Source organism: Megalobrama amblycephala, linkage group LG10 (assembly GCF_018812025.1).
Source record: "Megalobrama amblycephala isolate DHTTF-2021 linkage group LG10, ASM1881202v1, whole genome shotgun sequence".
Classification (NCBI taxonomy): Eukaryota; Metazoa; Chordata; class Actinopteri; order Cypriniformes; family Xenocyprididae; genus Megalobrama; species Megalobrama amblycephala.
Window position 1 is genome coordinate 22,209,003 of NC_063053.1, and position 25,823 is coordinate 22,234,825.

General features: G+C 37.3%; 1 protein-coding gene across 3 annotated transcripts in view; it reads right to left on the reverse strand.

The window, feature by feature from the left end:
* kif16bb (kinesin family member 16Bb) overlaps positions 1-25,823 on the reverse strand; it is a 50,824-nt gene that overhangs the window by 13,553 nt on the left and 11,448 nt on the right. For all 3 annotated transcript variants that reach the window (XM_048205372.1, XM_048205371.1, XM_048205373.1), the window contains 6 exons: positions 25,727-25,792; positions 25,229-25,288; positions 8,674-8,793; positions 8,440-8,491; positions 8,208-8,345; positions 2,053-2,135 (listed from right to left, as the gene is read on the reverse strand). In XM_048205372.1, the coding sequence (XP_048061329.1) occupies positions 2,053-2,135; positions 8,208-8,345; positions 8,440-8,491; positions 8,674-8,793; positions 25,229-25,288; positions 25,727-25,792 (519 nt within the window). The remainder of the gene's footprint in view (positions 1-2,052; positions 2,136-8,207; positions 8,346-8,439; positions 8,492-8,673; positions 8,794-25,228; positions 25,289-25,726; positions 25,793-25,823) is intronic.

Genomic DNA, 25,823 nt, shown 5'->3' on the forward strand with positions numbered 1-25,823 from the left:
ATCTGTCAAATATGTTCAAACAAACACCTTCTTATGTACAGTAATTGTGCAACTTCATTTCATTTTCATATAAACAGAGGGGGCACATGTCCACATGTCTGTTTTTTTAAAGGTGCCCTAGATTCAAAAATGTAATTTACCTCGGCATAGTTAAATAACAAGAGTTCAGTACATGGAAATGACATACAGTGAGTCTCAAACTCCATTGTTTCCTCCTTCTTATATAAATCTCATTTGTTTAAAAGACCTCCGAAGAACAGGCGAATCTCAACATAACACCGACTGTTACGTAACAGTCGGGGTGTACGCCCCCAATATTTGCATATGCCAGCCCATGTTCCCAACATTATGAAAGGCATTAGAAAAGGGCAGAACGTCTGGATCTGTGCAGAGCTGAATCAACAGACTAGGTAAGCAAGCAAGGACAATAGCAAAAAATGGCAGATGGAGCAATAATAACTGACATGATTCATGATAACATGATATTTTTAGTGATGTTTTGTTAGCATGTTGCTAATGTACTGTTAAATGTGGTTAAAGTTACCATCGTTTCTTACACTTGCAGTCTGTATAATTCATAAACACAACTTCATTCTTTATAAATCTCTCCAACAGTGTAGCATTAGCCGTTAGCCACGGAGCACAGCCTCAAACTCAATCAAAATAAACACTGTACTTACGCGATTAGACATGCTGCATGACGAACACTTTGTAAAGATCCATTTTGAGGGTTATATTAGCTGTTTGAACTTTTTTTATGTTGTTTAAGGCAAGCGTGAGCTCTTGGGGCGTGGAGCACCAGATTTAAAGGGCCACACACCCTGAATCGGCTCATTTCTAATTATGCCCCAAAATAGGCAGTTAAAAAAATTAATTAAAAAAAATCTATGGGGTATTTTGAGCTGAAACTTCACAGACACATTCAGGGGACACCTTAGACTTATATTACATCTTTTAAAAAAAAGTTCTAGGGCACCTTTAAGACAATATATAAATTTGTAAGCTGCATTTAAAATCTAATTGTTTTAAAAATCTGAAGTGGACATGGGCCCCCTGTGTTTGAAAGTGATTGATGCTTCTGATGGAAATTACATTATCTTTCCCAGAAATCTCTCTCTGATCAGAATATTGGACATGTAAGGTGGTATTTCATCTAAAATTGAGAAAAACTAGTATTGTGGAGCTTTCATAATCTACACTGATGAATAACCATTCCAAACTGATACAAATGGAAAGTTTTTAATATAAAATTTAAGTCATAAGATTCATCTGGGCACAAAATATCAACTGAAACAGCACTTAGATGAAGTTAGTTTATGCAAGCAATCTTCAAACTATTATGAGCCAATGTGTAATATGTAAATGAGCAGTGTATCTGAGTAAAAACAAAGTTTCGCACAACAAAAATGACTGAATGGTGCCGCTGAGAGCTCCGTGAGGCAAGTTAACAGTTGTTTGTGAGCATAAGAATAGTTCACGCAGAGAGAAGGCGCTGTAATCTCCGTGCTCAGAAGAGGAAACAGCTGCTGTCTAACTTTACAATGAGAGACTTAACAGTCAGGAAATATTTAATTACCTGTCACAGCAGTGAGAGACAGAGAGAGGGAGGGAAAGTTAGAAAGAGTGTCAGAGGCAGCGGAGAAAGTAAGACAGAGGAAGGGAAGGTGCACACTCACAAACCAACGACAGAGACATGTCTCTTATCAGAAGACACTGAGGTGCACAATGACTTTACCTCTCTGAGGAAATGAAGAAAAAAGGTGTAAAAGATAAAAAGAAAAAAGGAGAACTGGCACTTTGCAAACATACCAAGAGGGATTTATAATTTTAGCTTGAGGGAAGTGTATATGTGCCTCTTTGAAGAAGAAAGCTCCTGCTCTACCTTGCATGGAGAAGCACATAGCCAACTGGCATAGCAATTACAACTACGAGCAGTTTTTGATGACTTGCATTTTTTAACATAAGTTCGTAATTCTGCTCACCCTTTATCCAGCAGCGTTTTAATACATAATTTTTCACAAATAGCTTCAAAAGAGAATGAATTTCCCCCACCTTGCGTTTCTCTCGAAGTTGGGCTGCTTCTTGAGGGTGGTTGAAATGGAACATGGTGGCCTTTCCAAGTTGTATGTTCACTCCTGACAAACACAGAAATATAAACATATATGGTGAAGAAAAATACAGCAGTAAGCAATATCTGTTAACTATATATCGACACAATATAGCCAACAATACTATATCACTCTTATAATATTGTAAATATACACTACCGCTCAAAAGTTTGGGATCGGTAAGATTTTTAATGTTTTTAAAAGAAGTTTCGTCTGCTCACCAAGGCTTAATTTATTTAATTAAAAAAAACAGTAAAAACAGTAATATTGTGAAAAATGATTACAATTTAAAATAAATGTTTTCTATTAGAATATATTTTACAAAGTAATTTATTCTCGTGTTGGCAAAGCTGAATTTTCAGCATCGTTACTCCAGTCTTCAGTGTCACATGATCCTTCAGAAATCATTCTAATATGCTGATAGTTCCTCAAGAAATATTTGTTATTATTATCAATGTTGAAAACAGTTGTGTTCTTTTTTTTTTCAGGATTCCTTGATGAATAGAAAGTTCAAAAGAACAGCATTTATCTAAAATACAAAGCTTTTGTAACATTTTACACTACCATTCAAAAGTTTGGGGTCAGTAAGAATTTGAAAAGAAATTAAAGAAATTAATACTTTTATTCAGCAAGGATGCATTAAATCAATCAAAATTTATTTCAAATAAATGCTGTTCTTTTGAACTTTCTATTCATCAAAGAATCCTGAAAAAAAATATTGTACACAAATATTTTGTACAATTGTAAACAATAAATGTTTCTTGAGCAGCAAATTGACATATTAGAATGATTTCTGAAGGATCATGTGACACTGAAGACTGGAGTAATGATGCTGAAAATTCAGCTTTGCCAACACAAGAATAAATTACATTTGAAAATATTTTCAAATAGAAAACAATCATTTTAAATTGTAATAATATTTTACAATATTACTGTTTTTACTGTATTTTTAATTAAGTAAATGCACCTGAAACTTCTTTTAAAAACATTAAAAATCTTACCGATCCCAAACTTTTGAGCGGTAGTGTATACCTTTACAATAAAAACAAACTAAATATAGGCAAATTTGGCAAAAACAAATGACGATAGACATGAAAAAATTAAACAGACAATCCTGACCATGTGGCCAACCTGTCTCTTTCCTTTCTAGTAAACGCATTATGCATGTAACATTACTAAAACAACTTTCTCGGGGGATTGTGAGAATGTTGGGTTTCCAAGCAGATGCCCATTTCTCTCTTTCTCTCCTCCGTCTTTCTAGAGTGAAAAAAACTAATCTTGCCTCTATTAATGACATCCAAGGGGTGACAAAGCCCTTGAAAAGCCTGCATCAGATGGATTTGGGCCATGGTTGCTGTGGAAATTACTATCATTTGTTCAAAGGAAATGGCTTCAGATGCCACCGTGTCTAAAGAGGGGAACATTGGCAAATTGAAATTTGTGAAAAGGAGACTAGCATGGTTCTGCCACTCTCTCATGAGTCTCCTTCCTTTTAGTTGGCTTTTCTCTCTTTTTTTTAATCTTACACCCAGAATAGATCTAGCCTGTTTTGTCTGAATTCTGGAGGTTTTACCCTCTTTGAAAGGTTAATCCCACACATGCACTTCAAACCCCCTCTGCACTCTATCTGTTTCATCTGCCAATTAACTGCGGGCCGGGTGCTTTGTCCGCCAGAGTCTTAACCTCACTCGTGTTTGCCTGTTCTGGAAGTGCCGCGAGTCTCACTCTGAGATGAGAGTCGCTCTGGTGGACATGTACAAGGATAGAAGCAGTAGGGCGGGACTGTTGCACTCCATGGGCCTGGAAACGTAGAGAGGAGATCTGAAGTGGCAAGATGCAGACATACTCAAAGAGCTTCTTTGAATTCCAGTTAAAACCAGAGAGTTTGACAAGCTTCATATTTTCTATACTTGTATTTAAAATTAGTATGCTTGTACAGTTAAGGTATGACAATAAAATTGATTGTGGCTCTAAAATCTGATTGGATGAGTCCAGTTCAAAGCTTCTGTAGATAGCTAAAACACAAACCTGTACCCATATACTGCATGTACTGAATTTTATATCATTAAGCCACTGTGTTGACAGTTAAATTGCCTGGTGTACATAAACAGCCTACAGCCAGGGTATACTAATATTTTACTTGGCAGAAAAAGCTTATTGTTATATAAAAAAAAATGAAAAAGGATGCATTAAAATAATAATAAGTGACATTAAAAACTCATACTGTTATGTACATTGTTGCTTTTATTATGAAAAATACACATTTCAAATAAATGCTGCTTTTTTACTTTCTATTTATCAAAGAATCCTGAAAAAAAAAAAAAAAAAAAAAAAAAAAGTATCCCAATGGTTTCCAAAAAATATTAAGTGGCACAACTGTTTTCAACATTGATAATAATAATAAAAAATGTTACACTAAAGACTGGAGTAATAATGCTGAAAATTGAGCTTTGCGTTACAGGAATACATTACATTTTAAAATGATAGAACAACAGAAAACAGTTATTTAACATTTTAATAAGAGAAAATTCCGTCATTAATTCCACACCCGTAAGACCTTCATTCATCTTCGGAAAACAAATTAAGATATTTCTGATGAAATCCAAGGAGGTATCTGACTCATTCATAGATAGCAATTTACCCACCACTCTCAAGGTCCAGAAAGGTACTAAAGGCATCATTAAAATAGTCGACGTGACTGCAGTGGTTTAACCTTAATTTTATGAAGCGACGAGCATAATTTTTGTGCGCAAAAACAAAACAAAAATAACAATTTTATAAGTGCTGCCCCCTAATAGTCGACTAACCATTAGTTGACTAGAAGAGGCTTGGTTGACCAAGATTTTATTAGTCCGTTAGTTGCAGAAAAAAAAAAAATCTCTACAGGAAGTGGAGAAGTCATGCAGTCAATGAGTGAGGGGAGAGATCATTAATGGCAGGAAATCCAAAGCACGTAACAAATACGAACCGAAACTCTGCGTATACTTGCCTCACATGATTTATGGCTTATTAAAGGTGCCCTCGAATGAAAAATTGAATTTATGTTGCCATAGTTAAATAACAAGAGTTCAGTACATGGAAATGACATACAGTGAGTCTCAAACTCCATTGTTTCCTCCTTCTTATATAAATCTCATTTGTTTAAAAGACCTCCGAAGAACAGGTGAATCTCAACATAACACCGACTGTTACGTAACAGTCGGGGTGTACGCCCCCAATATTTGCATATGCCAGCCCACGGTCCCAACATTATCATTATGAAAGGCATTAGACAAGGGCAAAACGTCTGGATCAACGTCTGAATCATCAGACTAGGTAAGCAAGCAAGAACAACAGCAAAAAATGGCAGATGGAGCAATAATAACTGACATGATCCATGATATCATGATATTTTTTGTGATATTTGTAAATTGTCTTTCTAAATGTTTCGTTAGCATGTTGCTAATGTACTGTTAAATGTGGTTAAAGTTACCATCGTTTCTTACTGTATTCACGGAGACAAGAGCCGTCGCTATTTTCATTTTTAAACACTTGCAGTCTGTATAATGCATAAACACAACTTCATTCTTTATAAATCTCTCCAACAGTGTGTAATGTTAGCCGTTAGCCACGGAGCATAGCCTCAAACTCATTCAGAATCAATGTAAACAATATAACAGTATACAATACTCACATAATCCGACGCATGCATGCCGCATGCATGAGGAACACTTTGTAAAGATCCATTTTGAGGGTTATATTAGCTGTGTAAACTTTGTTACGGCACCGTTTAAGGCAAGCGCGAGCTCTGTGGGCGGAGAGCACGGGATTTAAAGGGGCCACAGCATAAATCGGCGCGTTTATAATGATGCCCCAAAATAGGCAGTTAAAAAAATTAATAAAAAAAAAATCTATGGGGTATTTTGAGCTGAAACTTCACAGACACATTCAGGGGACACCTTTAACTTATATTACATCTTTTAAAAACATAATCTAGGGCACCTTTAATATAAGCACGCAATTAGTCGACTAATGGCTTAAATGAACGGTTACTAGTCAACTAGAAAAATATCTAGTCGAGGGCAGCCCTTCAACAATATCCTCTCTTCTGTGTCATTGTCTGACGCCGTTTACGTTCAGTGCTTCCAGGTTCTAGTATGTAAGATCGCCAACCCAGTATTGGCCGGTTCCTGCGTCAGCATCACACGCATGTGTCGTGCTGCTTACGTGAACAGCGTCGGCCAATACAGAGCCGGCATTTTGATGTAGAACCTGGAAGCGCTGAATGTAAACAGCAAAAGAGAATGAAACAGAAGAGAGGATATTGTTGAATAAAGTCATTAATTTTGTTTTGTTATTGGGCACAAAAAGTATTCTCATCGCTTCATAAAATTAAGGTTGAACTGCAGTCACATGGACAATTTTACCGATGTCTTTAGTTCCTTTCTGGACCTTGAAAGTGGTGGTTAAATTGCTGTCTATGAAGGAATTCAATATAGAATAGGTTGGTTTCACGTGACGTCACAGCAGCAGCGCGAATGTGTCCGGAGGGCAGGGAGTGATGTTTCTATAGAGGAATCCTATCAAAAACTCAATATTCGTATGTTTTGCGTTGTTTATGGTTGCTAATCAATCGTTAAAATCGTTAAAATCGAGAACCCAGAAGGTGTTTTTATCGTTTACATATCTTATACCGTTTTTTATAACTTATTTAGTTTTTTTAACTTTAAAAGTTGTCGCCTTTTATAGCGTTTTGCATCTGCTGATACTGAAATGAATATGGATACCTGCTTACCTTTTGTTTTTGAATTGGTTAAATATTCACATTCTTCATGCTATCGTTTGCAGGGAGGAGAAGATATTTTATCCTATTGAATGATAATTTGGTGTTTTAACTTCATTTTTGTAGAATTCCGTTCATGTTTATCTGGTTACCATGAAAACAGTCACGCGCTGCTGCTTCAGCCGTCGTATTGTAGAAAATGTCCAAATAAAATAAATGTTTAACAAGCTGACAGAAGTCGATGCATTTCTTTGTTGGAAGCGTGTAAATGTAACTAGTTTTAATGTTGTTTTTGTAAATATTCACTTTCCCATATGACCACGAAGGAGAATCGGAGGGTCACATTCAGGGACAGACACCGACACGCTGTATTTTTGTATTTATTTCAACAAATGACAACCGAAATCAAACCTATAGAAGCTCATCAACAGTTTTGAAGTGGCTGTGTGCAAGTTATAATCATTCACAAGCGAGTGAGTCATACTCACAAACAATGTTAATTAAATATTACACAAAAACCAAATACAAAACTCAGCTAAGTACAGTATGTGTTTATTTTGAGTGAAAGATAGTGGGTTTATTTAGTGACATTATTACATTTGCTAGTCGTCTCACCTTCTCAACCAAGGCAAAAATTGTATTAGCAGTTTTTTTCCCCCGAACGATATCGCGAGTTCCTATTACAGTTCTCGATTCAGCATAAATGACCAACAATGGTGACATTTTTCACAATCATGACAGAAAATTAAAATACTGCCCTTAACATCACTTGCAGAAAGGCAGCGCGATATAAACAAACCCAGACTAGAACTGAACACGGCGTTACGGCAGCTTAACATCCTCTATATCTACCTCCTCGATGGCAGTCAAGTCTTTCAATTCGGTGGAAATGTCGCTCCTCTTCATAACATAAGTATCACGTCCAACATATGTTGTGATTTTCTGTCTAAATCAGCACAGAATGGACTTTTTCCCATCTCTTCCATTCTAATTTTCACTGCTTGCCCTCCACCGGAATTTCGCGCGTCACGAGAACCACGTGACTGAAAACAACCTATTGCTGTCTATATTGCTATACCTCTCGGATTTCATCAAAAATATATTAATTTGTGTTCTGAAGATGAAGAAAGGTCTTATGGGTGTGGAACAACATAAGGGTGAGTAATAAATGATAGAATTTTAATTTTTGGGTGAACTAACCATTTAAACTTATGAATGGTAATATTATGAGCAATGACACTATTTTAACAAGTAAAAAGTACTGCATTTCATAATGAAGAATAAACTATAATGGTTTGTCAAAGATCCTAAAAAAATGAGACATAACAGTTTATTACCCTGGGTAAGAAGGTATGGCTGGGTCACCTCCACCCCATTGATTGCACACCTGGCTCCTGGTAGCGGCACGAGTGTGACGGCTCCTCTCTGGTTCTCAAAAACACAGTGTTCCCTCTGAAGAGCTTCACCATGGAGAACTGCAAAACAGAGAAAGCTCAAAATGAAAAAGGGTATGACATTGCCAACAGCTTCCTGTCAGAAACAAAATCTACACAGACAGAATATACAAACCTATATCCTGCTCTGGCTCGGTTCCTCCAGTCCCAACTGAAGTTCTACCTTCCTAAACCGCAGAACAGGGAATGTTTAGAAACCCCATAACAGCAAATATTGATCTCATTAATACTCTAGTTGTTGACAAAAAAGAAAAATGTTGCTTGGGCAAAACTGATAAACAATGGGATCACATCAATGGGAGTTGAGTTCAGCTGTACATGTTGCGCTACGTTATGAGGTGCTGCCTACCTTTAAATGATAGAGAACAACCCCTGTGCTGAGTAGATCTTCATCAATGCAGATTAAATAGGGCATTTGGGAATCAAGAACTACACCAATACCCTCTTTTCTGAGAGCTACTGTATCTTCCTAGATAAGAAACATAAAAGAAAACAGAAAAAGAGATGAGACGGATGGGGGTTGGCAAGAAAGATGATGAGCTAAACTATCAAAGAGAAAAAAAAAAAACCCTCTAAAAAATGTTTGAAGAAGCGGGACCAATGCATAAAACTTATATGACAGACATTTAATTGTAAAGCATCCGAGCAGAGGAAACAGTGTGTGTGTTGTTTATGACTTTGTCTTCATGCCCCAAGGCCAAGCAGAATAATATCTGGCTTTGGCTATATGTCGAAAGGTTGGGGGAATGGGGATGCTGGGAGAGAGGGAGCGTTGTGAAAATAAGACGAAAACACCATAAATCATTTACATCACTATGGGTCCATCTCAAATTCTCGAGGAGTTTGCAAAAGGAAATCACATTCAAAAAAACCCTATCTCAGAGACGCGTTGTTGAACCCTGTTAAAACAAGGACACAACAACAAATCAATACATGTTCACAAAATAACACTATTAAAAGATGCTTGGTATTTGAGGTATGACACTACTAATATATAAGGACTTGATCCTACTGTAGTTTTGTACTGTTGAGAAAGCTGGAGTCTGATATCACAGATATTTGGGTCATTCAAAAAAACACTGTAGGGAGTGTAATTGGGGGGGGGTCAGGTCAGACGGGCCTTGACTTGTATAACCTCCCAGAAATCAAACATCGCAAGAGAAATGAGAAAATGTGAGCCATCATTATTTGACAGTAGGGATTTTGGGCAGCTTTGTTGTGACTTGTGGCTGTACATTCCGCAAAAATTGACACTACAAACGTCACATAGTATGGTGAGAGTTGCATCAAACTCTAAATGATAAGCGAGTAAAACGTAACAGTTCTTCCTTGGCAACAGCAATCCAGCTGGCAGAAAGAAAAATGCGTATTAGATTAAAAATAATGCTATACAGAATAAATAAAAGACCATTTGACATATCTGGCAACAAAATATGTTTTGAATGCATACCTTGCTCACTAAAGATGAGGAAATCATACATCCAAGTGCTCACAGCATGTGAAATATGTTGAAATGATCACTATTCTATGCATGGCTTGTGATTAATGCTGTGATATAACAAAGCATTGATGTTTCAATTAAAAATCATTACAGTCCAACACCAACATTCCCTATCATAAACTTTAAAAGTCACGGTTAGATCAATATTCACAGGGAAAATACATTGGAGTTGGACTGGAGGGGGTGGGACACATATAAATATGTATTTAATGGCATTTGAGCAGCCCTTCACAGAACGGTAATGAGAAGCAGAAAATGATTCTGCTGTGCAGGGCGTCTTGTTTTTCTTAAATATGGTAGCATGTATCCATGCTACTCCTTATTTCATTCTCCACAGAGATGGGAGGCACTTCCATGTTCGTGTTCATGCGTACCATCAAAGCGCACATATTCTTCAAAGGCCATTCGACATCCGTGATGGTGCACGCAGATAGAATATAAAGATTAATGCATGTACTTCTTTGAGAATGTTGGCTCCAAGGGAGCCACTATCACATTGGCACGGCACATATTAAATAAATTCAGCATGCAGGATTTAGCATGTTCATTTTCTGGATGCAAATCCAAGACATGCTACGTTTGCGAAAATCATTGCTGAAAAGACCAGCTTAAAGCAGTATGGATTTCCAGGCTGTTTTTTTTTTTTCTTTTTTCCTGGTTAATGCCAGTTTGGTTCTGGTCTAGTTGGTTAAAGGCAGTAACTGGGTAAAATCAGTCTACTAGGAAGTTTTGGTTGTTAGGCTAGTTAAGATACCTTGTGGGGACACCATAACATCATATGTTTTTTTTCCCCCTGCAGGAATACAAACAATTCAGCTTTTAAGGAAAATGGTGGTAATTGGTTGATATGACGTTTCATGCATTATAGTGAATTTTAGAAATGTATACACTTCAATTTATTGTATAACCTCACCAACAACAAAAAATAACTGTGTATTCCTACATTTTCTCATGGTCTATCTAACTTTAAAACATTTCTATGCCATTCACATCATATGCAAACATCACTAAAATGGTAGAAAGTGTCATGCCTCATCAAATAAGTACTCTGCTTTGAATAATGTGTGCTTTCACTGGAGAACACGCGTCTGTTTCCAATACGAGAAAGGAAATAATGACAACAATCCACCTGACTGAAGAATGAGAAAAGACCTTCAGATGCCCTGCGCATACTAAAGCAGGACAACAAAAAGGAAAACACTTGCATACCAATCGGCCCATGAGGACGCATTCAAAACAGGAGAGGGCCAGAGGACATCTTGAAAGGAGTCATGGACTTGGACAGAGTGTTGGTATTAATTCAGAGATTTGGAGACTGGACACCAAAGGTTTTCTCTTCAGAATGAAAGTTAATGTGCTTTGGTTCACTGTGCTCACTGACCTGAGGACTCAAATGTCTTTCATTCTCTGTGGAACTACTGTATTGCACAAAAGTAACTGCTTTTAAACTTCTCCCTGTGTAAGTGATTAAACTCACAGTCATATTGTTTCAAACTTGTTTGTCTCATTTACTTTCCAAGGAACACAAAAGATGAATTTTAAAATAATGTGTCACTTTTTCCAATGCAAATACAATGAATGGGAACTGGAGAACTAGCTGTGACAGAAGCCGACTGTGTTGTCGCCTTGCGTCGGGTGCATCTGGTCCCGACTAGAGCCGACGTGTGGAACACACCGCAAAAACTAGCCCAACAGACGTGCACCGACAGCCCGTCAATAGCTGATACCTGACCGTCGGCTTGGTGTCAATGCCCTTAAAGGGATAGTTCACCCAAAAATTTAAATTTGATGTTTATCTGCTTACCCCCAGCGCATCCAAGATGTAGGTGACTTTTCTTCTTCAGCAGAACACTGGGATATGTTGGAAAAACATCAAGACCACTAAGGGTTCGAGTTAGTGAACATAAATCAGCTATTCGCAGACACGACGTTACTTCCCCGATTGCTAGACATTTCATTGAATTTAATCACCGCATTGAACAACTTACTTGTATAGGTATCGAAATAGTAAAGAATTCTCGCCGTGGTGGTGACATTGATAATAAACTTTTGAGAAGAGAAGCTTTTTGGATGTTCAATTTAAAAACATCCAAAAATAACCATAAAATTTTTATTTTTTTTTTATTTTTTTGGGGGGGGGGGGTACAATGTTTATGAATGGCTTTCTGCCTGATGGGTTATTGTACCCCATTTACATTTGTTGTTGATGGAGCTACTCTGGTTTTTTGTTTTCAAAGGATCTATTCTGACTGTTGATTATTGCTAGATTTGTGAGTTTCTTGTCATATGTGTCTTACTCTTGTCATCTAATTGTGACCTATTATACACCTAAGCTGAAGTTTGGACTAATCATATGTTTTAATCATGATTGTAAACACCTGTGGATTTAGAGTGTATTTTCTATATAATCATTGTGAGTGAATGAAATTGTTACACTGACGAAGGCGAAGAGCCGAAAAGTTTGTTGATTTATCTCCTGTGAGCTTCTATTAAAGTCTCTTTTAGAGTGCATACCTCCTTTGTATTCTTTCTTCAGCAGAACACAAATGATGATTTTTAACTCCAACGGTTGCCATCTGTCAGTCAAATAATTGGAGTGAATGGGAACTCGAACAATAAGAGTCGAAAAAACTTGCATAGACAAATCCAAATTAAACCCTGCGGCTTGTGATGACACATTGATGTCCTAAGACATGAAACAATCAGTTTGTGTGAGAAACCGAACAGTATTTATATAATTTTTTACCTAATACACCACTATGTCCAACTGCGTTCAGCACTCGCTTAGTGAGGTCTGATTGCGTTCTGACAACGGCAGTGATGTCTTGCGCATATACTTCAATGAGTGCTAGACATTACTTCCGTTGTCAGAGTGTGATCAAACCTCACTAAGCGATTGCTGAACGCAGTTGGACATAGTGGTGTATTAGAGGTAAAAAATGATATAAATACTGTTCGGTTTCTCGTACAAACCGATCGTTTCGTGTCTTAGGACATCAATGTGTCGTCACGAGCCGCAGGGTTTATTTTGGATTTGTCTATGCAAGTTTTTTTGACTCTTATTGATCGAGTTCCCATTCACTCCCATTATTTGACTGACAGACAGCAACGGTTGCAGTTAAAAATCATCATTTGTGTTCTGCTGAATAAAAAAAAGTCACCTACATCTTGGATGCGCTGGGGTAAGCAGATAAAAATCACATTTTCATTTTTGGGTGAACTATCCCTTTAAGCTTCAAATTGTATGCAAAAGCATTTACTGCTAAATTCCAAGTCTTCTGACAAGATCATACAAGTCAACGCGAGAACCCAATTAGTAAAATTTGTGAACAAACCCAGTTTTATGTAAAGAACTGACTCAAAACGATGTGTTCACAAATTTGACTTTTCAACTTCTCTCATGAATGTGATCCATTTCTCACAAAAAATGTTGAGAGAATTGTAATTTTTGGGTGAACTGTTCCTATAAGGCATCTTAAAATGAATCAAATAACCTTACCAGCAACCTGTTTTCTTTTTTTTTTTTTAAACAAATGTGGCCTTCTTCCCCCTCATCTGCCATTCCTCTTTCATTATCTGCCTCTTCAGGCTAGAGAGCAATGTGTCTATTTCCACCTCATTGACAACAGGGAATGGAGCGAAATCCTTTTCTCCTAACGAAGAGGGAAGGCATCGATTGTGTAGAGGGTCTTCTCTCCACACTTAATTAAATGAATTCTTCCAAGACTTCATTAGATAAGAGAGAGAGAGAGAGAGAGAGAGAGAGAGAGAGAGAGAGAGAGAGAGAGAGAGAGAGAGAGAGAGAGAGAGAGAAAGGCAGGGAGAAAGATGGGAGCCATGTCACTTTTCGCAGGGGAAGGCAGAGAGCCTGGGAGCAAGGTACCTTTTGCCCCCGAGAACTTCTTAAAACATGGTGTGTGTGTGTGTGTGTGTGTGTGTGTGTGTGTGTGGGTTGTAAAATTACATGCACTCTAAACTTCTGCAGCAAATGAGATCTGGCTGAGATCATAAAACCGCTAATTTATTTCACTCTCTTGGCAAATTAAAGGTGGTTCTGGTGCCCAAGACTTCAATTTGAGGCACTGAATGTGGTCTGAAAACAAGGCAGATGCACTGGGTGAAGATTAAAAAGAGCTCTGAAAATATATGGGTTGAGAGATCAAGAGAGGATAAGAACTGCAAAATGGTGCACTGACTATAAAAAGAGAGAGAGAGAGAGAGAGAGAGAGAGCAATACCAATATATAAAGCCCTGCAATACCAAGAGATGAACAAAGAAAGCAACCCCTTCCCTCAGCTGATCCAGAGCTTCAGTCCTGATGTTTCACAAACATCTACTGATGCTCTGAACCACAACATCAGAATCAATCAGATTACTGCACAAATCAAACAGAATTACATCACTCATTGTCAAACCCAAACACAACAACAGAGTAAAATGCAATGCTATTCGGCCCTAAAGAGAGAGTACAGTATGGCAGAGTATCTGTACACAGTGTCAGATAAGAAACTCAGAAGCACGTTGACCAGATACAGACTCAGCGGACACAAGCTGATGATGGAGACGGGCAGACACAGAAAAACATGGCTGCCCCCGGAACAGAGATTGTGTTCACACTGTGATCTGAATCAGATGGAAACAGAACTGCACTTCCTGACAGAATGCTCCAAATACACGGACATACGGACAGTGTTCTATGATAAAATACAGCAGATCCATCCGACATTTAAAACTCTTTCAAACCAGGAGAAACTGCCATATCTGTTAGGAGAACACAAGAACTGCTGTGTGTTTGCTGCTCAATATGTGTCTGCCTGTCACCATAGAAGAGAAAACACTCAATCTGCCCTGATCTGATGTTTCCAGCACATTTTGCTTCTGTAAATATGTCTAATCCCTCAACTTTTTTCTCTCTCATTTCTAGTTTATATGCTTACATACATTAGTAATTCATTTTGCACTACATGCTTAATACTTTTCTATATTATTATTACTATTATTATTATTCTTTTTTCTGTTAATACATATATGCAATATTTGTAAGCAGCCCAGCTGCAATTGCTTTGGCAATACAAATGTATAGTTTTTGTCATGCCAATAAAGCACACTTGAATTGAAAATTGAATTGAATTGAGAGAGAGAGAGAGAGAGAGAGAGAGAGAGAGAGAGAGAGAGAGAGAGAGAGAGAGAGAGAGAGAGAGAGAGAGAGAGAGAGAGAGAGAGAGAGAGGAGATAGGGCAGGAAAAAGCAGGAGGTGGTATGTTTTGGTAATATGATATAGGGCAGTATAGACCTTATGTAGGCCCACCCCTTTTCAGCTTGTGTTCTGTCTTCTGGTTTGCATTTCCACAACATGAAGGTAAGATCTCAGTTTTATGAATGAACCGCTCTTTTTAAAATCTTCCCAGTCTACTGACATTTGTTATGATATCCGCTTCAAAACATTACGATGCTCGTGATAACTTTCGTTAACTCTAAGTAAATCCAGCAATGCCATAGAAATATGCAGAGCTACTGCAAAAACGCAAGTTCAAACACACAATTCTAAAGATGACTGCGTGCTTGTTTCTCTGCCGCATAAGGTCTACACACAAGAACAATAACATTGAAGAACTTGCATGAATAATGCTTACCTACAGCTAACATGCTGTCATGATGCTAGGATATTGAGGTGCCAGGGCATACCATGCAGTTGCTACAGTGTTCGAAATAAGTTTTAGCACGTAGCTATGTTGTTGCTATCATGTACTTAGTGGATGTAAGATAGTAGCTAACTTTATAAATATTTATGATATTGTGGTCCCTAAATATGACTCGGATCCCTTCTTCAATGCAAATCTGAGATTTGGAGGTCTGAGGTTTTATCATCTGTTCACTTAGAAAAGTAACAGCACAACTCTGTTCAACAAGCCACGAATGAAATGGTAATGCGCTGAAGTTTAATACTCAGCATTAGCAGTCTGTTGAAATCCCTGACTTGAAGTATGAGCAATAGTCATATGGATGCTTGCCTTGCCTTCACTATGAATGTGTCAGAATGACGTTTTGAATACTAATATGTTCTGAGGTCCATGTTGGCCAATTGCGGATCTACCAATGAAAGCCTATATATTCTTTTTTTTCCTTTTTGCAGCTTGATATGGTTCTCAGATTGATGTGACATCCACTGAAGAAGCACTACATTATATATTCGCTTCATCAGGTGGACGTTCACAGAGCTCATTAAAAGGAATGCTTAATCACTGACATTTGTTGTTCCTATCCATCCCATTTTATTAGCTTAAGGCATTTCACACCTGTCCAGGGCTGAAGAAAAAAAAGAATGTGTTGCAAACATAACACTGAAATTAAACGGTTGTTATGGATAATTAAAGAGTGGATTTTAATAAACACTGAAAGTGATAAGAAGCGAGAGGAAGAAAAATTTAATTCAGAGAAATGGGAAGGGTGGGAGGAGGACAGAAACAGAACATTTAAGTTAATATATAAATAAATACTCTTCCAGAGCCACCTCAAGATGAGAATGAGCGCTTGTGTTAGTGTGTGTGTGTGTGTGTGTGTGACTCCGGGGATTTGATGCATCTTTTTTTCGAAATGAAAACAAATGGCACAATCGACTGGAAGATAAACTGCTCTGGTTAGGCCGCTATATCTGTCATCAATCCTCCTATTCCCTTCAGTTCTGTATGAGCACTCCTAAATTAACAAATGCGACGAGGGCACATCACCTCGCCAGCTGCCGAAGACTGGGACAGCCACTGGACAGAAGAAAATTCCCTCCCTCCCTCACTCTCCCCTCACATTCACTTTCTTTCTCTCTGAGAGTCCACTATTGAACCACATCTCCTTATTAACCGCTGTCCCCTCCCCACCCACCCTGTAACCAATCTACAACAGCGCAGCTGCATAACTTTGCATTCCAAATCTGCCTCAAAAAGCGAATTAAGATTCTGTTTACGTTCCAGAGCCAGAGAATTGCCGTCACTCTCTCTAAAAGCATCAATTTACTCCTGTGAAGCAGCGAATCAACTCGCATCAACTAAGTTAACCCTTAGCATGCCGAATGAGAGTGAAAACTGAAATAGGAGTCAGAAAAGAGATTTTATGAGTCAAAACCATCTATTACTATACATAAAATCTCAAGATAAATTCTTCTATCTATCCATCCATCCATTCATCCATGTACTGAAAGGCCTGCACATAGAAATCTGCACTATATCCAAGCTGCAACATATAAGCTGAGGTAAAACTATTCTTAGTGGTGACCTTTCTGAAGAAATTCTCACTTCTGGCTCTTAACAGCTGGCCTTTTATTCTCAAATAACTCTTAATGGTTCATTGCGAAGGGCTAAATGTTTGATCAAAAAATATCTTTGAATTGTTTTTTTTTATTCATCAAATGTTAAGATGCAATTATGCTCATCAAAAGACAAGTGGGTTAGCTTTAGCCAGTTCATTAAACACAATCAGAGGTCCAGACTGCTTGTACAATCATGCATCCTTGCTGTTCAATTGTCACAGAGACAAGTATCCATCTTGTGGACACACATCCCTTGTTTGCATTTCTATTAGCATTCCGTTCATTTTGTTCAACAGACCCACTGAGACCACGCCATGTGCTGTTAGCAAGCTAGCAACTGGAACCTCAACCAAAAAGCGATGAGAAGACTTACAACACGGCCATATTAATTAGATCACTGGTTGCTCTGAGATTAATCAGCCATATGTGACTAATCAAAATCTCTTAATTAAGGACCGTAGCATTGTCTCGCAATGCTCTGGGCTTCTTGAATTAACTTGTTATATACCCCTTATATGCCCTAGTGTTTTTATTTTTGTATTTTTAGTTTTCATTTTAATGTTTTTTTGAAGATTTACTGATTTTGTTGCATGTTTTTGACATTTTTATTAGTATTTCAGTTTGAGTACATCAAGTTTTGATTACTTCACAACTTAAGCCGCGCACACACTTAACGACTGTAAGGCCGATTATGAATGTAAATTGATACTTATGACTGATCGCGCTCAAACGCGTTCAGTCAGAGAAAGTTGAGTTCAGTCTGCGATTACAGTCGGTGTTAAAATTCCACGTGTAAGTATTTAAATCTGCTTCAGTCGCAGGAAACAATCGCTGTAGGTTGAGCACAGTCTTAGAATGTTTTAGCTAGTCGTTAAATGTGTGCCCAGCTTTAGCTGAAATACAATAGATTTAAGTTTATATATATATATATATATATATATATATATATATATATATATATATATATATATATATATATATATATATATATATATATATATATATATATATATATATATATATATATAGATAGATAGATAGATAGTTTTATTATTTAAACAAAAATGGTTTTGTGGTTTCAGTTTTAGTTTTAATAACTATAATAACCCTGACACAAAGGAGTTCTCAATTCGGCCAGCTTTTCTATTGATTTCATGTACCATAAGGCAACATACTCTGAAACACTTCATCAACCTTTGGCCTGTGTTCAGAGGTCTTGTGCTCACTAGACACAGGCTTTTTCATGCTTTCATGCACTCCCTGGTCAGGGTCAGTATCAACATGAACAACAATTTGATTGACTGAGAGCTTTAGGAGATTAAAGACATTTTGTAAATACAACACAGACTTAGTTATATGGTGTAGAGCTGGACTTTTTTGTAAAAAAAAAAAAAATGGAATTTGTTGTATTTGGATCTGCAATAAGACACAATCAACTTAAAGGTACAGTTCACCAAACAATGAATATTCTGTCAATGTTACTTCTTTCTTCTGTGGAACAAAACAAAACATATCATGAATGGATGAATGGATATATCCATAGAATGGAAGTCAATGATTGCCAGTTATCCTCTATTTATGTTTATTTTAAGTTTAGGCTCAGCCTCTTTCCATCAGGATATCCATGTCCATCACTCTGAGAACAATAAATTTAACCATCACGTATGGCCATTGCTCCAACTGTGCATACACACACGCTGGGTGGCCACTGCAGACATTAGGGTGATTGAGGAAGAGAAACCGCAAAGCACGATATGCATAATCTCTGTTAATATTTCTTCACCGAGAGAAGCCATTTTAATCATCCGCTGCACAAACCCCCTCCCTTCACTCTGCCACATGTTGACTTCAACATCATTAAAGCAGTTTTTATGGTGGCTGGATGACATAGTAATCTAAATAGCTTGAAAATTAAATATAAATGACGGGTAGACTTTCTTTTGTTTATCTCATTGCTTCAAGTCCATGTGGAGGAACAAGAAACATCAAAGTGCTACAGTGCCATCTTTTGGTTTCAACCTTTTCACCTTGCACGTTTAAAAATGACACTGAACTAATTCAAATGAATGAATGACCGTAATATGACGTGTTAATGTGTTACATGTGACACGTGTAAATGTGATACATCATATTGGGCGAGCATCACCATATCAACTGCTCATAGTCAGGGTTTGAACAAAGGGATTTGAACAAACCCTTCACCCTAAGTACTAAACTTTGGCACATAGAATATCATAGTCTTAAGAACATAGCAACCACACAGCAACACGTTCAAATCAAAACACTTAAGTAACCACCTTAGAATGGACAAAAACAGCTCACATTTACTTAAAAAAATAAAAAAAATAAATATAAAATTCTATTTGAATCTGATTTGATGTTGATACTTTAAAATACTGTTGTTCAATTACTTGTGTTTTATTGTTTGCCACCAATATAATACGATATTCACACAAGACAACAGATGCTCAATATGCAATCGCTTGCCATTGCCGGGAAAAAACAACAACCATAAAAACAGCCATCATCTGCCTTTTGGGGTTTGCAAAACTGTGTTGCATTGTTAAATCTTCTGTTTCTCAGTGAAGCTCAGAGGCGGACCAAAAAAAGTGAGCTTTGAGACTTGTGCCTTTGTTCTTCTCTTTGTGGGCTGTCTCTTTCTCACTACAACACTTTCCCATCAAAAAAGATGGCAAAGCACTTGAAAAAGGTGGCGAAGAATAAGCAGTTGAGAGGCGAAGACGCTCATTATGGCGGGGCTTGAGAAAACAGCCCTGGCGAAGTGCTATTTGAAGTGATTATCTGCAATTAAATTCCGCTGATGTATTAACGGCTCGTCCCCATGCTGTTAGGTGCTTGGCGAGGACAGAGCAGAAATTTACAACAAATTGGTCCCTGGATATTTCCTCAACTTTCTGTCACCCCAACATGTGCAAACTGAATTCGACTGGCTTAAAAGCGGGATGGTCAGAGAGGCAGTTGGCATGCCGACATGGCAGGAAGTGAGTAATAGCTAAATAGAGGTCTGGGCTATTTGGCCCTCTGTGGCTCGTGTCTTGCTGCCTGGACTGGAGCAGATGAGCAGCTAAAAGCTCAGAGAGTATGCGTGACCATCTGCCATCTCTGTTTTGCTCTCCGCTTCATAGATTTGGGTGCGTATGTGTGTAAATGAGACAGGGAGGGAGGTGATGTGACGCAAAAAATAAAAAATAAATAAGAGAGAGAGACTTAAAGCAACCCTCGCCCACCTTCCTCCTCCATCGCGGACTATTTCACCCTATCCGCTTCACACACACACACATATACGTGCAGGAGCAAGACAGAGGTAATAGTCTCTAATACCAATGAGCTTATGCTGTGGCATTCTGACAGTTCCAGCTTGTGGCCTGAAATTGACCCCCAGACTCCAGCTACAGTCTGAAAACCTCCATTTACAACACCACAGGCTGCTACACAGAGCACCATCAAACACATAACCAGCCAAAGGCAAAAACGTTGCAAAAGCTGCGCTTCTCAAGCGCAACACTGCCACCTGTTGGAGGGAAATCTATCAGCTGCTGTTAAATGTGGTATTTTTTAGAAGAATCACACTGATATTCATTGCCAAACAACCAGGGCCAGTTGCATTTCCACAACCTTTGACATAGAACAGCAACATGAATTTACATTTCATGTTAATACAAGACAATCCCACTGGAGACACCTGGGGTTAAGTGCTTTGTTCAAGGGCACAGTGGTAATGACTCCTCGTGGGGATCGAACCATCAAACCACAATATCACATCATCATCAAAACACTATTTTACAAGAGGAAAAACCAGATCACATGAGAGCACATGATTTGTTTAGGTGTACAAAGGTGAAATTACTGCTCATGCAGTTAAAAGTTTGAAAAGTTTGAGTGTTATTAGTTTAGTCAGATTATGTTTAGCTATAATTGTAAGCTACCATGAATAAATATCAGATCAGATTTTATGAGGAATCAATGCAGAAATTAAAATATTTTGAAAGGATTCACAAACTAATTCTTGCCACTGTATACACTGTGTGCAGAATTATTAGGCAAGTTGATTTTCTGATCATATTTTTTTTCCAAGCACATTTTACCAATTCCAATCCACATCAATCTTAATAACTACTATTAATATTGTTTTTAATCATTTATAAGTGATATATAATTGTTCATGAAGGCTGGAAATGAAAAATGCCTTATATTCAGGTGTGCAGAATTATTAGGCAGGTTTTCTTTTACAGGCAAAATGAGCCAAAAAAGAGATTTAACTCAGACTGAAAAGTCAAAAATTATTAAATGCTCATGAGAAGGACGCAATACTAATGCAATACTAGAAATTGCAAAGTTAAAGCAAGACCAATGGACAGCAAAATGCTCATTGGGTCAGCGGGGTCATACAAAAACAGGTGGAAAAGAACATGTTACACATGTTAACTGCAAAAGAATTAAGAATTAAGGTGAAGAATTAAGTGTGAAACCATCAGGAACTCTTTAGTCTCCAGCGCCACCATTTTTCAGAACTGCAACCTAACTGGAGTCTCCAGAAGTGCGTCCATTGGTCATGCTTTAACTTTGCAATTTCTAGTATTGCATTAATATTGCATCCTTCTCATGAGCATTTAATAATTTTTGACTTTTCAGTCTGAGTTAAATCTCTTTTTTGGCTCATTTTGCCTGTAAAAGAAAACCTTCCTAATAATTCTGCACACCTGAATATAAGGCATTTTTCATTTCCAGCCTTCATGAACAATTATATATCACTTATAAATGATTAAAAACAATATTAATAGTAGTTATTAAGATTGATGTGGATTGGAATTGGTAAAATGTCCTTGGAAAAAAAATATGATCAGAAAATCAACTTGCCAAATAATTCTGCACACAGTGTATACTGTATATATAAAGGCGTTTTTTCTAGATAAGACACTATGGTCCTAAGTCAGGCTAAACTCCATAGTTAAAGGTGAAGTGTGTGCCAAAGCCAAATGGCACCAACGTTTACGACTGCACAATAAATAGTACAACACATTAAATAGGCTGCACTTCAATAATGTCATTCACATCATATGAAATAATGCATCTACCCTGACTGAGTTCTAAAAACAAGACATGACATATTCCAGACTGAAAGTCTGCATCCCTGTAGGAGCACTACTTCTCTTATATGTACCACAAGCTCAAACCAGTGGCAGAATATTTAAAGGCAGGGTAGGTAAGAAATTTTGTTCCAAATTTGTTTAAACTTTCTATATATATACATGCATAATTAAAATGTAAGAACTCTGATAAAAAGAGTATAAAAATCGAGTGACTCTAGACCGTTTAATCTGTATTAAACACAGCTCATTATTTCCATCCGGGACGAAACATAGGATTGGCTTAGGCGGCTGTCACTCTCTCGCAACCATGGCAACCACCCTTTTGCCACACGTGACCTGCCCACTTGCGCGCGCACGTTTGATTTGGGGAATTCAAGAGGCATGGATCCTAGGAATACCAAAACAATGGCAGAGAAACAGCAAGCAAAATTCACAGTACCGGCCTATGCAGTTAGTGAAGGCAAACCAGGCAAAAAAGGAAGACAGTAACAGTACAAGAAAAGGCAATGAACAAAAAGTCTTTGGATAAACAAAGAAATAAAACGCGAGTTAATATCGGCGTGGCTCTCCAGCGATGGCGAGAACTGAGGGAACTCAAGGGGCTGAAAAGTGACTCCTTGATGGCTTTATTTCTGCTGGACAGGTAAATCTTTCTTTTTGTATTTTGATCAGACATATTTTTTTGTTTATTTTTTCATGAAGCATGTGTCATTAGCACACGTAGCTGCGTAATATAGCTAACATAACATTACTTAGCGAGCCGTAGTAGAGACGATAAATAATCTATAGGCCTAGCACAAGATGATAGCTATAGTGTTGAATTGTGCATAATTTTGCTTTAGATAACTAAATACATGTTTAACAGATAGTAGGCCTAACGTTACTCCGCATCTAGGAACTTTTCTTAGAACTATATTTACCCTCTGTCTAACTCTTTTACCATGTTCACCTGTAAGTTTACCTGCACGTTTTTTTTCGCCTTTGTTTTGTTTTTATATTCTCTACCTATGTTTACTGATGTCTTTATCTTGTATCTGTGTGTGTCGTACACACTTTGTTGTATGTGTGTGTTATTATTTTGTGTCTGCAATGCAGTTGTGAGTTGATATTTGAGTGTATGTTACTCTGTTTATCTGTAGAACAACGTATATGTTATGAATCTTACACGAAATTCATCTTCATCACAGTGTAAATGATGGTAATGGAAAAACGTGTATCATGCAACCTGTTTTTAGCTTTGCCTTATAGATAACTAACTCGTTAGCGAATTAAATTATGTTTATCTTCATAATTATAAAGTTATTTTTATTACATGTGATTCTGACATGATGTCACTACATGCCGTGCTCCTTCCTCTCCGCTCGTCTCAGGTAAATAATGCGTCTTCCAGCTCAGTGGTCGGAGTCGCACGTTCATGCGTTTTGGGGGCGTGGCTTTGGAAGGAGCCCAGAAGGGAGGGGGTGGAGTGAATGGAAATAATGAGCTGTCTTTAAAACAGTCGTGAGAGGTCTACAGACACTCGATTTTTATACTTTCTTTTTCAGAGTACTTACATTTTAAATATGTATTGATATATAAATAAAGTTTAAACAAATTTTGAAAAAAAAGTTTTTTATACATTTTTTACCTACCCTGCCTTTAACTGTCAAATAAACCCATATTCGCTGAAGTTAAAAAGACAAACGTATTAGATCAAAACTCTGCAATCAGGAAATATAAATCTATGTGTGTGTGTCATAGTAGGAGGTTATTTAGGTGACTAACCAGCAATGTCTTCCTCTCTATTTAGCAGCACATGGAGCCACCGTGATGCACAGATCTAAAGTGATAGTTTTTCCTCCTCAAAAGCAGACTACTTCACTGACTGCCACAGTTTGCACAGAAGGGTGCAGAGAAGAGCAGACTGGATTTACTGCAATCTTTCTCAGTTCACTGTGGATGAACAAATTAGTTATAGAGGTAGAATTGATGCTGTGCTCTTGCAACTACAGGGGATTCTGGGTAAGAAGCAAACAAGCTGTGAGAGCTGAGTAACATCAAATGACAACACCGTTTCGACTGTAGGTATATATTTTATGGTCTATATGGGTCAAAGATGAAAAAAGGGTTTTCAAGCATCAAAACAGTGTAATACAGCTTTGAATTGTGGTTGTTGTTGTTTTTCAATACATCAGAATGGGTCTTGTTTAATTTGTAAAAATTAAATATCATACATTTTTACCATGATTTACAGAAGACACCCACTAAAATGTCATTCAGTGTAACAATCTTGTCAGGGATATTTACAACAAAAATAATCTATTCATGCCATATTAAAGACTTTAAACCTATGGTTTTGCTCATTTGTCAGCAAGAAATGTTTACTCATTTAAAATGCAATAAAATTTTGTATGCTCACTTATTCTTTTACATATTTTATTACGTACAGGTCAGAATAAGTATGTTTCAATTTTTACATAAATATAAAATTCACCCACATTTTAACATTTTATTCTCCCAAAACATATTTTAAATGCGCTTACTATGTATATAAAATCACTTTTGTAAATTTCTATTGATGTGGACATCTAAATGTCTTTGACCCATATGCACATTAAAAAAGTGCCACATACAGGTTTGGAACAACATGAGGGTGAGTAAATAATGACTTTTTTAATCAAAATAATTAGAATCATAAACAATTTTGGGTCAAAAATCATGATAACCCCTACACTCACTGGGACATGACACTTCACTACATTTCACCACACTGCAAAAACAAATTTGTTGTTTCAACTTAAAGTGTTCATCCTTTTACACGTTTAGTCAACTCAAATATTCAAGTTGTCACTTAGTACAACTTCACATTTCAAGTTGACTAAACTTAAAATTAAGGCAGCACAAACATTTACTTTAAGTTGAATTTTTTTTTTTATACAGTGCACCATTTCCTGAAATTCATGTTTGAAAGGAAAATGTAAAGTGTATTAATAAGTGTATGCAAGTTACCAACCCTAAGAATATTATGGATTTCTTTCCAACGACTAGCCCACTGTTTTGTCAGCTCCTGAACCTGAGAAAGAAAAGAGAGATACTTTGGATTATTTCTATAAGAAAAAATACAGATTAAACACAAGTAAACACAAGTAAAGAGCTGCCACATTCTTTCACCACAAAAATGGGACAGATAACAGCATTCGGAGTGTTGGGAAAAATACAGCCCTCTAGAATCCCAGTTGTGAGTCATGCATATTTACATCCAAACCTAAGAGGAAGACTAAAGAGCAGCATAACATAAAATTAAAATAAAAACAACAATGTTGCTGCTGACCTCCTCTAGCACAAAGGCTTTAATTATCTCCCTAAATCAGCATGCATCATACTTAAACAGCCATGAGCGATGGGGAAATCAAGGAGTGATCTGCTGCTATGCTCGGTTTTACCCAACTTTTAATCACCAGAAGATCTGTTCAAGTAGTCTGAGGATGTGCCGAGAAATTGAGACACTTACTCTGGCTTCATCCTGATGAAGCCTCTCCTCCACACTCGACCCCGAAGGCTGCTCAAACGACACCATCTGAAAAGAGGAAGACTGAAGCATTTAGGTC